This window comes from Helianthus annuus, chromosome 9 (genome assembly GCF_002127325.2).
Source record: "Helianthus annuus cultivar XRQ/B chromosome 9, HanXRQr2.0-SUNRISE, whole genome shotgun sequence".
NCBI classification, from domain to species: domain Eukaryota; kingdom Viridiplantae; phylum Streptophyta; class Magnoliopsida; order Asterales; family Asteraceae; genus Helianthus; species Helianthus annuus.
Window position 1 is genome coordinate 27,540,246 of NC_035441.2, and position 15,995 is coordinate 27,556,240.

At 35.9% G+C, this 15,995-nt stretch overlaps 1 protein-coding gene across 1 annotated transcript; it reads left to right on the top strand.

The window, feature by feature from the left end:
- Positions 1 to 12,680: 12,680 nt before the first annotated feature.
- On the top strand, positions 12,681 to 13,774 carry LOC110874193 (receptor-like protein kinase FERONIA). The gene is made up of 2 exons (XM_035976890.1): positions 12,681 to 13,693; positions 13,762 to 13,774. Exons 1-2 carry the CDS (start codon positions 12,681 to 12,683, stop codon positions 13,772 to 13,774), a joined length of 1,026 nt encoding a protein of 341 aa, XP_035832783.1.
- The last annotated feature ends 2,221 nt before the right edge of the window (positions 13,775 to 15,995 follow it).

The window sequence follows — 15,995 nt, forward strand, 5'->3', positions numbered from 1 at the left end:
AGTGATGCGACATAGCATCACATCTGGTGTATGAAAACGGAAGTATTCACAGCGATGCGTCATCGCACCGCATCCAGTGAACACTTCTATCAATACAGGAAAGCCTTACCTTAGGCATAGAAGAAGATGAACGTAGCGGTGCGGCTGACACCGCACCATACGGGCATTTTCGTCACGACAAGGGATGCAGGCAAGACGACGATGCGGCTAGCACCGCATCTCGCGTATTCCTTGATCACAAGTAGGAGACGCGGTAACTTCAGATGTTACCGCACGTAGCGATGCGGCTTGCACCGCATCCTATGCACTCAAGCAAGTGGTACTGACACCACAGTGCAAGTGGCACCAATGGCAGTTACCTGTCAGAGCTACGTAAGCAATGGACTGACGTGGCGTAACCTCCATAACCGACAAGCCTGACACACCTGAAAAGGTGCAGCACGTCGTCAGTCCATCCATCATCATCCTCCTTCACTCCTCGGCTATAAATACCAACCCCAAACCAGGTTTAAGGCATCTCTTCACAACTCTCTCACTACTACTACTATCTTACTTTGCTTCCCAAGCAAACTACTGATTCTCACGCCGGAGAGTGGTAACAAGGAGCACCCCCCACCCCATCCTCCTTGTTACGAGTCACGGCTTGTTTCCTTGTGCAGGAGATCAACCACCGGTGATCCAGCCAGCGATCCTCGAGAGGAAGGGATTAACCCTTCTTGACGAGACCAGTGTGTTAACCCTGCCCGGTTAACCATTGTTTCATCAGTAGGTTTCTTCTATAAGAAGTTAAAATCGAAATTGATATTCAACAAAAACTTGTAGTAAATATAAATGAGAAATGGCTAACAAGTACTCCAGGTTGGTTGAAGCCTATTCAAAAGGTTTGGTGCCTTTAAGGTAATCACGAGTCATATCCCTGCAAGAAATATTTAGTTTAATAATACTGCTTTGAAGCATGGTATCTTAATTTATTTTGATGTTTTGGTTGTGATATAAGCATTAACATGGTTTTGATGTAAGCTAACTTTGCTAGGGATGGTGGAAGAACACCATTAGATCCTGCCCTTTCAGGTATATCAAATTATAATTTTTTTTAGATATATCAGATATTCAGATTCTATATTTTCCATAGGATAAGAGAGTTTTGCCTATCTACCATCCATGTAAATGTCATAACCAAAAACTTGTTGAGCCTCAATTCCATCCACAAAACCTACAACTCCTCAAAAGCACACCAACAATTATTTATATATCGTTCAAACTAAAGATTGCAGAAGTTATTATAAGGTTTAGGCAAATCAAGAGGAGCCTTACCCCACAAGACCCAACTCAATTAGTTACACTCCTGAGCCTCCGGCAGAAGTTCATCGACAATTCGATCTAGTTCAGTTAAATCTCTTTTTAAGGTTGTATTACTGAAACATGGATAACGGGTCAAGTACGTCATCGTATTAGTGGCTCCACAATCAAAGATCAAAGGGTTGATTTGATCACCTCTTTCATGCGTTGTTAAATAGGATTCCCCACTTGTTGAAGGATAGTCTTTCAACAACTCATAGACCTGGTAATTAGCCATTTGCAAAGGAAAAAAGGATTTTTTTTTTCAACAGTTTTTTTTTTCTTTCTTTCTTTTTTTAATAAATACGTTGTCTATAATAAAACCGGCATAATAACGGTACCAGACAAATGAACTGACCAGGCGTATTTCTCAAATACGCTGGACACTTGAACTCACGTTCAAGATTTAAAAACGCCCAAATATGCCGGCAACTTAAATCCGGTAGAATAACAATTCCAGGAAAAAAAACGTTATCTTACCATCAAATACGTCGGGCGACTTGAACTCTCGTTCAAGATTTAACGTAGCCCAGAACAAATCTGCTAGCTTATGGAACGATAAAAATGCTAGCTGATGAACAACTTCAACAAATCCGCCCATATCAAATGTGACGGCTAGGGTTTGGGTTGGGGTTGTGGTTTGCAGCGGTGGCGGCTAGGGTTTCATGGACGTAGACGACGTTGTGCGGTACTGGTAGGGCGGCGACAATGAAAACCGGATGAAAAATCATGAACGGAGGTTTACCTTGAAGAAACACGACGCCGACGGATCTTGAAGAACTGACCAATAATCACGCCGGCCAGAACTGTTGGATTTTGGAATGGCGAGCGGCTTAAGAACTGGATTTTGGAATGCGGCGACTAGGGTTTGGATTTTTGGGAGTTTGATTTTGGTTTTTGTGTTTTTCTAGTTTGAGGTTGGATTTAATGTGATAGATTGTAGGTGATGAGCAAAGTGTTCAAGAATCAGAAACACTGCTCTGATACCATATCAACTGGTATAGAGAATAATATGGACTTGTATTAGATTGTGAAAGAATTGTGACTAGAGTTACACAAGGAGGGTGTTTATATAGAACACCATATTACACATCCCATATACTATAACTTATTGTCTTCTTTCTGATAGATAGTACCATACTGGTAATCTATCTGAAATTTCTCATCCGAAATAGAGAATACGATGTGTTTCTTTTGTTGCACTTATCCTACTGCGATTTTTCTAATTATTACAGTTATCGGTTAAAATATTCTAATCTAATGATTCTTTTAAATGCCTTGGGTTTCTTGTAATTTTGCTCAATTTTGGCTTTGACTCCCAAATTCTAATTTACGTCATTTTACAAATTGGAACAACTTACAACTAGGGATGGCAAAAATACCCGAGTCCAATGGGTATACCCGAAACCCGACACAAATGGGACGGGTATACCCAATACCCGACGGGTATTAGGCCGGGTATGGGATTAGTTTTAAAATTTTTCGTGGGTATGGGTCGGGTATGAGATTAGGTGATACCCAACCCGATTACCCGAAACCGCATACCTATTTACCCGAACCATATACCCGATTTTTTTAATTTATATTTTTATTTTCCATTAACACTTGTATATTGTTGATTTATTTTAGTATGTTAATAATGTGAAAAAATATTTTTTCTTTTAGTATATGCATTTGATAATAGTATTTATATTTTGTATGTTTTAAAGTATATACATGTAGTGGAAGTTTCAAATGAGAAGAATTTTTTTGTAAGAAGAAAAAGGAAGAAGTTTCAACCAATAAGAATGTTTCATTTTACTTCATTTAATATTTGCATTTAATTTTAATATAAGGGTATATTGGTAAACTTACATAAATCATTAATTTGTATTCTTCTTCTTTAATAACTAACTAAATTAAATTTGTAACTCATTTTCAAAATATACACTTTTCCAAATTAAAAAAAAAAAAAACTTAATTTAAAGTGTAGAATAAATTAGTATTGTGTAGGATAAATTACGAGTTGTGTAGGATATATTTCGAGTTGTGTAGGATAAATTTCGACTGTGTAGGATAAAATTCTATAATGTGTAGGGTATATGTAGGAAAATTTTGATATGTGTAGGTTTGTAGATTATATGTAGGATAATTGATGATTAGTTGACTAATTAATTAAAGAGAGAAAAAATAATGATATGAGTTATAAATGAAATGGTATTTTACTAATATGCCCTTTCTTCTTTTTCTTCTCAAATTAAATTTGTTCTCAAATGAACCTTCCCCTATACATGTAAGTGTATAAGTATAATAAAATTATTATTAATTTATGATAAAACTTAGAGTTAATTGCTCGGATGGTCCCTGTGGTTTCAACTTTTTTCACGTTTAGTCCCCACATTCTGAAAATAGCAGGTATGCTCCCTATGGTTTGTCATTTTGTTACTCGGATAGTCCCTGAGTAGATGTCAGTTAGTTTGAAAATAACAGGTATGCTCCCTATGGTTTGTCATTTTGTTACTCGGATAGTCCCCAGAGTAAATGTTGGGGGACTATCCGAGTAACAAAATGACAAACCATAGGGAGCATACATGCTATTTTCAAAATGAGAGGACTAAACGTGAAAAAACGTGAAACCACAGGGACCATCCGAGCAATTAACTCTAAAACTTATATGTATGTAATGTAGATTTTTAATTTATAATAATTGTTGTATAAATAAATTATATAATAATTATAATCGTAAAAAAATTATTTAAAAATCCCAACGTATATCTTTTAACAAACTAATGGGTATACCCGGCAAGGGCGGATCTTAGTAGAGCCGTGGCAGGGCCACGACCCTGGCAAGTTTTTCGGCCGTAGTGCTAATTTTCCGCATTTCGATCGAAATTTTGTATATATACTATGTTCGGCCCTGGCAAGTTTTTCGGCCGTAGTGCTAATTTTAGTGCCCGTGTCTTTCGGCCCTGGCAGGTTCAACGGGCAAGATCCGCCACTGATACCCGGTACCCGCGGGTATACCTGATACCCGACGGGTAATTACCCGACAAATACCCGACGGGTATTGAGTCGGGTATGGGACACGATTTTATAACCGGGTATGGGAATAGAATTACCAATACCCGACCCGAACTCGACTCATTGCCATCCCTACTTACAACCTCAGTTATCCAACACTCAAATAAGAATTTTGATTTTAATTGAGCAAATGTCAAATTGAGTTTGATTTCTCCTTTGACTTTAATGATGACAGACCCGCCATTTTACACTATTTTTTTATTAAATGGTACAAAATACCATCATAATTTTTATTTGAGTTAAATATCATTTTAATCTAAGTAGTTTGTGTCATTTTGGCAGTTTAGTTTAAAGGTTTCATTTTTTGTCTGTGGGTTCAAAAAGGTTTCAATGTTGCCATTTTAGTCTACTGGGTTAATTTCATCCATTATTTCTATTAACAACAAGGGCGATTCGGTCATTTTATATGGCCGAATCGCTTTCATAGTTAACAGAGTTATATATAAAATAACTGAATTGCCCTTCTGGTTAACAGAAAAAATGGATGAAGTTAACCCAGTAGACTAAATCAACGGTGAAATCTTTTTGGACCCACAGAAGAAAAATGAAACCTTTGAACTAAACTGGCAAAATACCTAAAACCACATGGCCTAAAATGACATTTAACTCTTTTTATTTATATATTTATTCACACCACATAATTTATTGCCCAACCCATTGTTGGAAATTTTAGTGAAAATGGGTTTTTCACTAAATATTTTGGACATCAATAATATTTATTTATGTGTTGTATAAATATTTATTTATGGGTTTGTGTTCAAACTATGTCCAAATAGAGCTAAGATGAATGAGATATCGAAGCTTGAATTTGTATGTTTGGAACAAACAAAGATGAGAAAAATGGGTTAAGTTTTGTCAACTTGTCCCACATAGGTGGGGTGACAAAACTTGAAGTGGTTTATAAGGAGGAGCACTCCTTGTATATTGTTTCCTTAAAGGCAAACACTAGTGGGGACCCTAAAGGGTGCGCTCGTGCACACACGCACGTGCGTGGCATGGGTGATGGTCACAATGTGATGCACTTTGGACTTCGTACATTGCCTTTGTATTTTTGTCCATGAGCGTGTGGTTAGATTCATAGCGGGTCCGCTTATGGCGCACCTTTGGGTGGCGTAGGCGGATGCCATGGCATGGCACATGTCAATGTGGTGCGAGCTCCTTAGGCGTATGACGCACGTCATTGGCTAGGGCGGAGAGTGCAGGTGGCGCACGAGTATGGATGGCGCATGACCAGGTGGCGTCCTGGTATGCGTAGCGGCATCCGCATGACGCGAGGCTATGTGTCCGCGCGGGTTCTAGTGCGGTGCGCGCGTATAACATACTGGCGGCCTACGACACGCATAGGCTCGGGTCCGACTATATAGTGTGCAGCTCGCTTGCAGGCTGCTCATGGTTAGTCAACCTAATCTCTGTCAGTTACGAGATCGTCATGAATTAATATGACAGTTACATTGACCACTTCAATGGCAATTTAATCCAAATTAAAACCTGGTTATTACAAGATTGATTGTCTTGTAGGTACAAATTAATTATCTTGTTTAACATTGTAATTATTACAAGATTAAATAGGTTTTAATACATTGTGTATAAGTAAAAGGACCATGGTCCATTGTAAAGTGGATCATACAAAAAAATTATACACATGTGATAATCTCTTTGTTCTATGAAAATTTTAGAGAAAGTGTATTCTCTAAATTACAATTTCACACAACTTCATCTATTTTTCCATAACACCAAATTATACCCGGTGTAATCTCGGGCGTGAGAGCCATCTCTGGCAGTACAACTACTGCTTCGGTTGTTGTACCCTGGGAGACAGAACCGTCTGAGAGAAGACGCGGAATTTGTTTTAAGGGAAGCGTGTTGAACACGTGCCTCAACCAAAACCGTCAACAATTTTGCTTGTCTTACAGCGGAGTTTTGATCTCGTAGGTGCGGTTGAAGTTTCCAAAGACATCGACTTGAATCAAGATTGGTACAATTAAATTGTATATTACATTTATTTATTTAGTTTATGTAACCGGTATTGTACAAGAAGAATTTCCCACAAATAACGAGAGTCTCGTTATTATATATTTTGTAATATATTTTATTAAAAAATGAACCTAGTTCCTACAATCTTAGAACAAACTTTCGTGAAGATTATTGCCACAATCTTAAATCCCTTCTCTACAAGTATTTAGGTTCACGAAAGTTAAAATTTTAATTGAGATTTTTCTAAAATCTTACAATTTTTTTTTGGGAAATATTTATTTAGTACAATGAGTCGGATTAATTTTGATGATTGGAGTACAATCTTTAATCCGAATACCGTGTTATAAAACCGTACTTTTCGATTCAAGTTTTAGAATAGGTTTTGTTCGTGTTTAGATAACACGAATTTTATTAAAAAATTAATATGTATTTCGAGTGGTTGGAATACTAATTTTCTAATGAGCGAATTAGAAATTTGGTAATTTTTGTAAACCCATATAATGTGTATCAAAGATGGAAATTCTCTAAGGAGAATGTTAGATGTAATTTGGTAAAATAATATTGGTTTCAAATGTCTTGAAACGTATATATTTTCTAATGAGTGTATTAGAAAGTAATTATTTTATGAAATTACAAGGTTTTAAAACATTTATGTATTCTAACAAGCGTGTTAGACATAATTATTTTGTATAATAACAACTTTTAAAACATCTATATGTTCTAACGAGCGTGTTAGGAACAATGTTTTAAAGACAGTTGGATATTCTAACGAGCGTGTTAGAAACAATATTTTAAATACGTTTAGATTTTCTAACGAGCGTGTTAGAAAAGATCATTTTTCCAAATAATTACCAACGAGCGTGTTGGAAACAATTATTTTGGATATAATAAATTTTGAAACGGTTTCGTCTAAACTTTTAAATTTCTAACAAGCAAGTTAGAAACGGTTTTTTACATAAATGTTAAAACGGTTTCGTCTAAACTTTTAAATTTCAAACAAGCAAGTTAGAAACGGTTTTTACATAAATGTTAAAATGGTTTCGTATTTGTTTATTTCTAATGAGCGTATTAGAAATAGTTTATATTTTTTTTATAAACTTCGAAACAAATTTTGTAATCGATTATTTCTAACGAGCGTGTTAGAAACGATTTAAAGAGTTTGATAGTTGTTTATTTTCTAACGAGCGTGTTAGAAACGATTTAATGACTTTGTCAATTGTTTATTTCTAACAAGCGGGTTAGAAAACCTTTATTTTATATAAACCAAACACGACTTATGGCAATAAATAATCGTCTAATTTTCTAATGGGCGTATTAGAATTAGTTTATCTTATAACCAACTATTTTAACGATTTGCAGTCGTTAATTTCCAACGAGCGGGTTAGAACCGGGTTAACTATGATAAACTATTTAAGATGATTTGTAATCGTTTTTATATATTTTCTAACGAGCGTGTTAGAAAAGGTTTATGTTTATTTCTAACGAGCGTGTTAGAAAACGTTCATTTAAATAAACCAAAAGTGAATAAATGTATTCGTTTTATTTCTAATGAGCGCATTAGAAGCGGTTTACTTTATAAAACCGAATATTTTGAATGTTTGTTCAACATTTAAATTCTAATTACCATATTAGAATTGGTTATCATACAAACCACTCATTTTAATGATTGATAATCGTTATTATCTAACATCGGTTAGAAGTGGTTTGAATATGATAAACCATTTATTAAAACGATGTGTATTCGTTTTATTTTCAAACGAGCGAGTTTGAAATTGTTTTATTTAATAAACTACTATAAGGTTTATGGTATTGATTTGTAATCAAAACATAAAAATATATAGTTTAATTTTAAAACACTTGCTTAAACGAGAAATGTTTTAAATGAATAAAACATGTCTTTGCGAATTATAAGTGATTCGATACTTTCACGAGAAGTATAATGTCTTGAACCATATAATAGTCTTGGAAAGACTATTTTGTGAAAAAACAACTCGATGTTGTTATAGACATAATAAGTTGCTTAACTACTTGCGAGTAGTTAATTGTAAACAACTTTATATTTTGGACAACTTGTGATTATTCAAGTTTAGAGTTCCAAGATGAGGGAGTACCTCAAAACATGGCACCGAACGATATAATTGCATTTATTTCGGTCGAAAGTGTTGAAGATAATAACACTTTGGGATTTGATGTTTAGATATCATTGGTGTATCTGTTATTATGTATGTTCACTTCTATTTTATTTAAAATGGTGGACTACCGTTTGGTTTATTTTACATAAACAAATGGATTAACATATAATAATAGATAAATTTTTATTTTGGACTACTAATAATTTGTCAAAATGATACACATTTTGGTACTAAGTGTAAAAAGTAATTTACACAAACACAATGAGCGGGTTGTGATCATGACTTATGTAATAAGTCACAAATCAAACATCAAATGCATAACGGCGTCGTAAGAAACGTGGTGAATGGTTTGAGATGAAATGCACGAAAACAAGATATGTCATTTAATGTTGAGAGCATCAACATGGAAATGCACATGTAAGTTTTCAAAGAATATAACATATGAAAGAAATATATGTTATTATTGTAAATGTTTTTAATAAATTTAGCAAATTTATTAAGGGAAATTTACAATAGTGATGGACTTGTAGATGCTTCTACCACCATCAATGTTGTTTAAACTATGTGGAGGTTGGTCCTCAATTTGGGAGAGTATCCTAATACATGGTTTAAACGAAACAACAATGTAAATGTATATATCACTATAGGCATACGTGAATGCCTTGTTGTTGAGAGTCGATCTAATTGACTATATCTCAAGACTCGAATGATTTTATACAATTTCATCAAAGTGACTTGGATTAAGACTTATGTTTAAGTCCTTAGTAAGTCAATGGTGAAGCCTTGGAGATAAAAAAGGCAAACGAGTTATGATCCTAATGGATGGAGTTAACTATGGTTTTGAGACCTTCATAAAACTGATGGTTTTGGAATGGTGAAATAAAATTTCATTAGTGTGTCTAAACTAAGAAACGAATGTTCAGAAGAGATAGTGCGTTATCTCTTACGGCTGTGAAGAATCAGAATGATGCATCTTCTGTTCACATGCTAGAGTATTGTGGTCTAAAGCATGCTAGACTAATACTTGTTAATTTATATGATCGACGGAGATTAAATTAACTTTAAACATTCAAAATATGTGATGACACAAGAACGAATTTTGTGCTAAACAAAACTATAAATATAACTTCATTAAAATGCAAGCAATGTGGGGGGAGGAACCATTTAAGAAACAAACCCTTTAGGGTACGAAGAAATGGTAGTTGAGAAGTTTTCTCAAACTCGAAATGAAAGGGAGAACCTTTCATCGCCCCATTTGGATGTTATCCAATTACACTTAAATGTGGGGGTGACTTGCATTTGAGTGTGGAAATGGTAATGAAAGGGAGAACCTTTCATCGCCCCATTTGGATGCTATCCAATTACACTTAAATGTGGGGGTGAATTGCATATATTGCAAACGCATGACCAAGTGGAGTACACAATGGTTATATGGAGTCAATCGAGTAGATTGGACTCGAATGCCAATTGGTTAGATTCAAAATCTAGTAAGATGTTAGTCATGACACACCAAAGGCATGGTGAAAACGTGTCTAGCCATGAATTGAGTTTCATGTCATTCGAAAGACAAGGTACATAACTGGATCCAGGTTGAGATCACGAGTTATAAGTCTTATGAATCGACTAAAAGGAAAAAGTGACTAGCGATTCAAGAACACGTTAGGACAACTGATCTAAACTGAAAATTATTGACTTAGCGAAGTCAACAAATAATTTTGGATTCAACAACCAGTGGGTTGATAAGAGATCAAGTTATGGAATGAGACTAAAGCCCATGGAAAAGGGACATGTGGGAAACCTAACCTAGCTGACTGGAGATCCCAAGATCTAGGTTCAATAGGACAACTTAATCATGAACCGAAGGGTAGTCATTGTGGGGGCATAGCTAATATATATGTTTATGTATAAGCTAGTGTATGTGTTCATATATCCCCCTAAAACTATAAAAGGGTGTTTAAATATGTCCTAGTCCATTCCGATAATATTCAGTGACATTGTTGTGAGGCTAAGCATAATATATGGCTAATTGATTTGTGGAAATCATAGTAAGCCATAATGCTTTTAATGATTCAAAGGAATCACCTATGTGAGAGAGAAGTAGGGTCGCTTCGAATGGCATTGTGGGGTGCGCAATCCTAGAGCTCTCGCAGAACCAGGCTAGTGTTCCAGGACCATAACAGGACACGATAGTGAGGGGATGACCCGGCTAGGGAAAGTATTGTGTGAATGTATATTGTCGTTTACACAAATAGGGGTTGTTCAAGGACATCACGTCTACAAAACCCTAGTAGGCTAAGTATGCTTCACAAAGGAAGGTTCAAAGGCTACACCTACCTATCCTGCAATACTTGACTGTCGAGATTTCATCGGGGAATTTGTGTGTTTTAATCGATCTCCATTCATGTGGGGGATTGTTGGAAATTTTAGTGAAAATGGGGTTTTCACTAAATATTTTGGACATCAATAATATTTATATATGTTTTGTATAAATATTTATTTATGGGTTTGTGTTCAAACTATGTCCAAATAGAGCTAAGATGAATGAGATATCGAAGCTTGAAGTTGTATGTTTGGAACAAACAAAGATGAGAAAAATGGATTAAGTTTTGTCAACTTGTCCCACATAGGTGGGGTGACAAAACTTGAAGTGGTTTATAAGGAGGAGCACTCCTTGTATATTGTTTCCTTAAAGGCAAACACTAGTGGGACCCTAAAGGGTGCGATCGTGCACACACTCACGGGCGTGGCATGGGTGATGGTCGCAATATGACGCACTTTGCACTTCGTACACTGCCTTTGTATTTTTGTCCATGAGCGTGTGGTTAGATACATAGCGGGTCCGCTTATGGCGCACCTTTGGGTGGTGTAGGCGGATGCCATGGCATGGCACATGTCAATGTGGTGCGAGCTCCTTAGGCGTATGGCGCACGTCATTGGCTAGGGCGGAGAGCGCAGGAGGCGCACGAGTATGGATGGCGCATGACCAGGTGGCGTCCTTGTATGCGTAGCGGCATCTGCCTGAAGCGAGGCTATGTGTCCGTGCGGGTTCTAGTGCGGTGCGCGCGTATAACATACTGGCTGCCTACGACACGCATAGGCTCGGGCCCCACTATATAATGTGCAGCTCGCTTGCAGGCTGCTCACGGTTAGTTAACCTAATCTCCGTGAGTTACAAGATCGTCATGAATTAATATGACAGTTATGTTGACCACTTTAATGGCAGTTTAATCCAAATTAAAACCTGGTTATTACAAGATTGATTGTCTTGTAGCTACAAATTAATTATCTTGTTTAATATTGTAATTATTACAAGATTAAATAGGTTTTAATACATTGTGTATAAGTAAAAGGACCATGGTCCATTGTAAAGTGGATCATACAAATAAATTATACACATGTGATAATCTCTTTGTTCTATGAAAAATTTAGAGAAAGTGTATTCTCTAAATTACAATTTCACACAACTTCATCTATTTTTCCATAACACCAAATTATACCCGGTGTAATCTCGGGCGTGAGAGCCATCTCCGGCAGTACAACTACTGCTTCGGTTGTTGTACCCTAGGAGACAGAACCGTCTGAGAGAAGGCGCGGAATTTGTTTTAAGGGAAGCGTGTTGAACACGTGCCTCAACCAAAACCGTCAACAATTTTGCTTGTCTTGCAGCGGAGTTTCGATCTCGTAGGTGCGGTTGAAGTTTCCAAAGACATCGACTTGAATCAAGATTGGTACAATTAAATTGTATATTACATTTATTTATTTAGTTTATGTAACCGGTATTGTACTAGAAGAATTTCTCACAAATAACAAATAACGAGAGTCTCGTTATTATATATTTTGTAATATATTTTATTAAAAAGTGAACATAGTTCCTACATCCATACGTACCCGAGTATAAACTACTTTATTGTAGACAAATGAATGAGATAACTCGAATATAATGTATACTAATATAAAAACCCAAATGCTCAAAATTGAAAAATCAGAAAGCTATCCATTGACTTTGTGAGTCAATGCTTACCTATATGGTTTCTTAGCCACACCTTCACATGGTGAGGCTTTTCCTTGCACCTTCACACAATTGAAAACTGGCTTTTGTTAATATAGTCATCAACCCTGCTTGTTGCCAATTAAGTTTAAAATTAGTTCTCTGAATCTAATATATTAAGCAGGATAATGAATTCTGCCTCTGCACAGGGTGAAACGTCGTCTTCATCAACTTTAGCACATCCATGTCGAATATTTTGTCTTGAAGAAATTCTATATGCAACCAACAACTTTGATGAGGAACATGTCATTGGCGAGGGTGGATTCGGAAAGGTATACAAAGGTAGAATTTCTGGTGAAGAAGCTGGTCATGTTGTAGCCATCAAACGTTTGGATTCTATGTCCAACCAAGGAGAACTTGAGTTTAGAGCCGAAATCAACATGCTTTCTAAGTTGCGTCATTGTCACTTGGTGTCGTTAATTGGTTATTGTGATGAAAACAAGGAGATGATCCTTGTTTACGATTTTATGCCAAATGGCACCCTTTACCATCATCTACACAAAGCCAATGCTCCTTTAAGTTGGGTGACAAGGCTAAACATAGCAATCTGTGCTGCACGTGGTTTAGACTACCTTCACTCCGGTGTAGGCACACAGTGTGGAGTCATACATCGTGACGTGAAGAGTTCAAACATTCTTTTAGATCATAACTGGGCAGCTATGATTTCGGACTTTGGATTATCCAAAATCAGCCCAACCAATCAATCAAATTCTTTTGTTGACGCAAGTGTTAAAGGCACATTCAGGTATCTTGATCCAGAGTATTTCTACACTAGAAAATTAACAAGGAAAACCGATGTGTACGCTTTTGGGGTTGTATTGTTTGAATTGCTATCCGGAAGGCTTCCAGTAGACGACCGCAACAGGGAGGACAATTGTAGTTTGGTAAGGTGGGCTCAAAAATGTGTAAAAGAAAGAAAACTAGACCATATGGTTGATTCTAGTATTAAGGGGATGGTTTTTCCCAAATGTTTAAGACGATTCGCTCAAGTTGCATATCGTTGTTTTCACCCTGTTCAGAAAGAACGGCCTACCATGACGGAGATAGTGGCCTCACTTCATGCTTCACTCAGACTACAGGAGAAATTTAACCATTCTGGCGTGCCGCTAGGCATATTGGGTTTCAATTGGAAGGTTCACAAGTATTTTGTTTCTGTGACTAAACTAAACTCTGGTAAGTATACTGTATACACATGTGTTGTTATGATAGAATATCCGATTAACTCGTGCAGCCTTTTGTTTAATTTTAAAACTTTTCAAAATCACTTGTTCGATTTATTTGTTATGATAGAATATCCGATTAACTCGTGCTGCCTTTTGTTTAATTTTAAAACTTTTCAAAATCACTTGTTCCATTTATCTTTAACATATGGGAATTAATATGTTGAAATTGTTTCCTTGTGTAAGAAGTCATGTGTAAAGGGAACTTTGAGGATCTCCTTCATAGTGGTAAGAAGAATACATAACATAACATTTGTTTTAAAAAAAAAAATGCATGTATAACAAGGCAATTGAATTTTATGGGTTGTAGGAGCCTTAGTACGACTTCCGTTGGTTAGGAAGGTGAAAATTTTAGTAGGAATTGCTCGAGAGATTGTGTTCTTGCAAAACACAGAATTTAACAATACATGGAGGAAAGTTAGTGAGTCCGAGCTTGACAGGCGTAAGATATTGTTGGATGAGGTATAAAATGTGTTCTTCTGTTGTTTCCTATAAAATAACATAGACTAGTAATATGCTATGTCTGTTATTACATTATTATTATATATTTGCAGGATTTTACAGCAAAGCTTTCAGGTTATGACAGCGGCCAGTATACCTTAGCCGAACGAGATCTTGATGGGGGACGCTTAGTGCTAGAGTGCAATCTCTCTGGTTATAAAGTGATATTTTTAGAGGCTCTAACAGGGAAACATATCTATAGTTCTAATAGAGCAGCGAAAATCAATCGTTTCTTCAGCGAATGTGGAAAAGAGTCCTTACATCGTATTGCAGAGATTTGTTTTGAAATCTGCAATGAAGTGGATTCAGAATCAAAGATGCTAACAATGTTGATGGAGCACGACAAGTTAATACAAGAGAGACTGGAGAGCTGGTTGGATGATCCACAGAACTAATGTGTCAAGTTTTAATATATGTTTATTTATATCATGTTAGGATCAACTAATTTATCCAACTAGTTGACCCCCTCAGTTATGCAGATTTGGTTGATCCATCAAAATTGTAGAATGGCTTATTCAGGCTAACTGGTTAATCTATTTTAAATTTTAAATATTAAGAATGGCCCATTTAATCCGATTGGGTCATTCCACTTATCTTTCTATTATTGTACTTATACTTTGTGAATTACTAACATTTTACTCTTTAGATCATCAAATATTTGGAAACACTTATTCAACTAATTAATTAACATTTAAATTACAAAAACTCAGAAAGCCCCAATGATTATCAAAACAAAAAGAACAGCCCTCATCTATTTTAGAGAACTATCTGTATAATTGTTGTTGTTGTTGTTGTTGTTCAGCAGGGACCACCTTTAAATAGGCTAAGACAAAGCAACAGGAAAGAAAAACAAAACACACACATTCCAAGAAAAGTAAGACAAAGATCATAACTGAAACTAGTAAACAGGAAAATAAAGAATGTTGGCCTCCTAATTTATTTAAGTTAACGCGTCATATTGTTAATTTATTTGAAGTTGTATATTAGAGTCAATAGTGTTTATTAATATAAATCAGTCATAGGTCAAGAACCCAGCTATCGCGCCTGTAAATAGTGTCACATATTCAGAATCAAATTCAAAGTGTCACATATTTAAGTGTTTATCAATTGTTTATCTGCTCGTCTACCTGCTATCCTTATGTAATTTGCCTTGATGATTGGAACGAAATAAAGGTTATTTTACACAAAAAAAAAAAAAATAAAGAAAGAAAGAAAAAAAAAAATTGTTTATCTTGATCATATTGTGGGCTACAAAAAAACCAGGACCATAATAGATGCTAACATCTTTATTTGAATTCATTTTTGTAATCAATACTTCTTCAACAGCAACCAGGGCCGGCTCAAAATTTTTTAAATTTTTCTAGGCCCAAAGCGGATAGCAAAATTGGGGCCCTTTTTGTAAACGAAAAAAATGCTATGAATCCTATTATTCATGTATTATCTCTGTATACACATAGTTATAGATCATAAACCTCAATGTTAACAATCTCAAAGTCAAAATTACCAACGTATAATATATTTTCTTAGAATTTGAGGCCCTTGGAAAATGGAGGCCTAAAGCTTTTGCTTTATTTCACTCCCCCTTAAGCCGGCCCTGACAGCAACCAGCCATCCCCTCGGGTGGCAAAACTGCTCTTTAAGCTAACTGTTCTTGTGTAAACCGATACTTTAGCTTTATGTGAGATTTTCTTCCACCAAACTCCATATGTGAAGATATTTGCT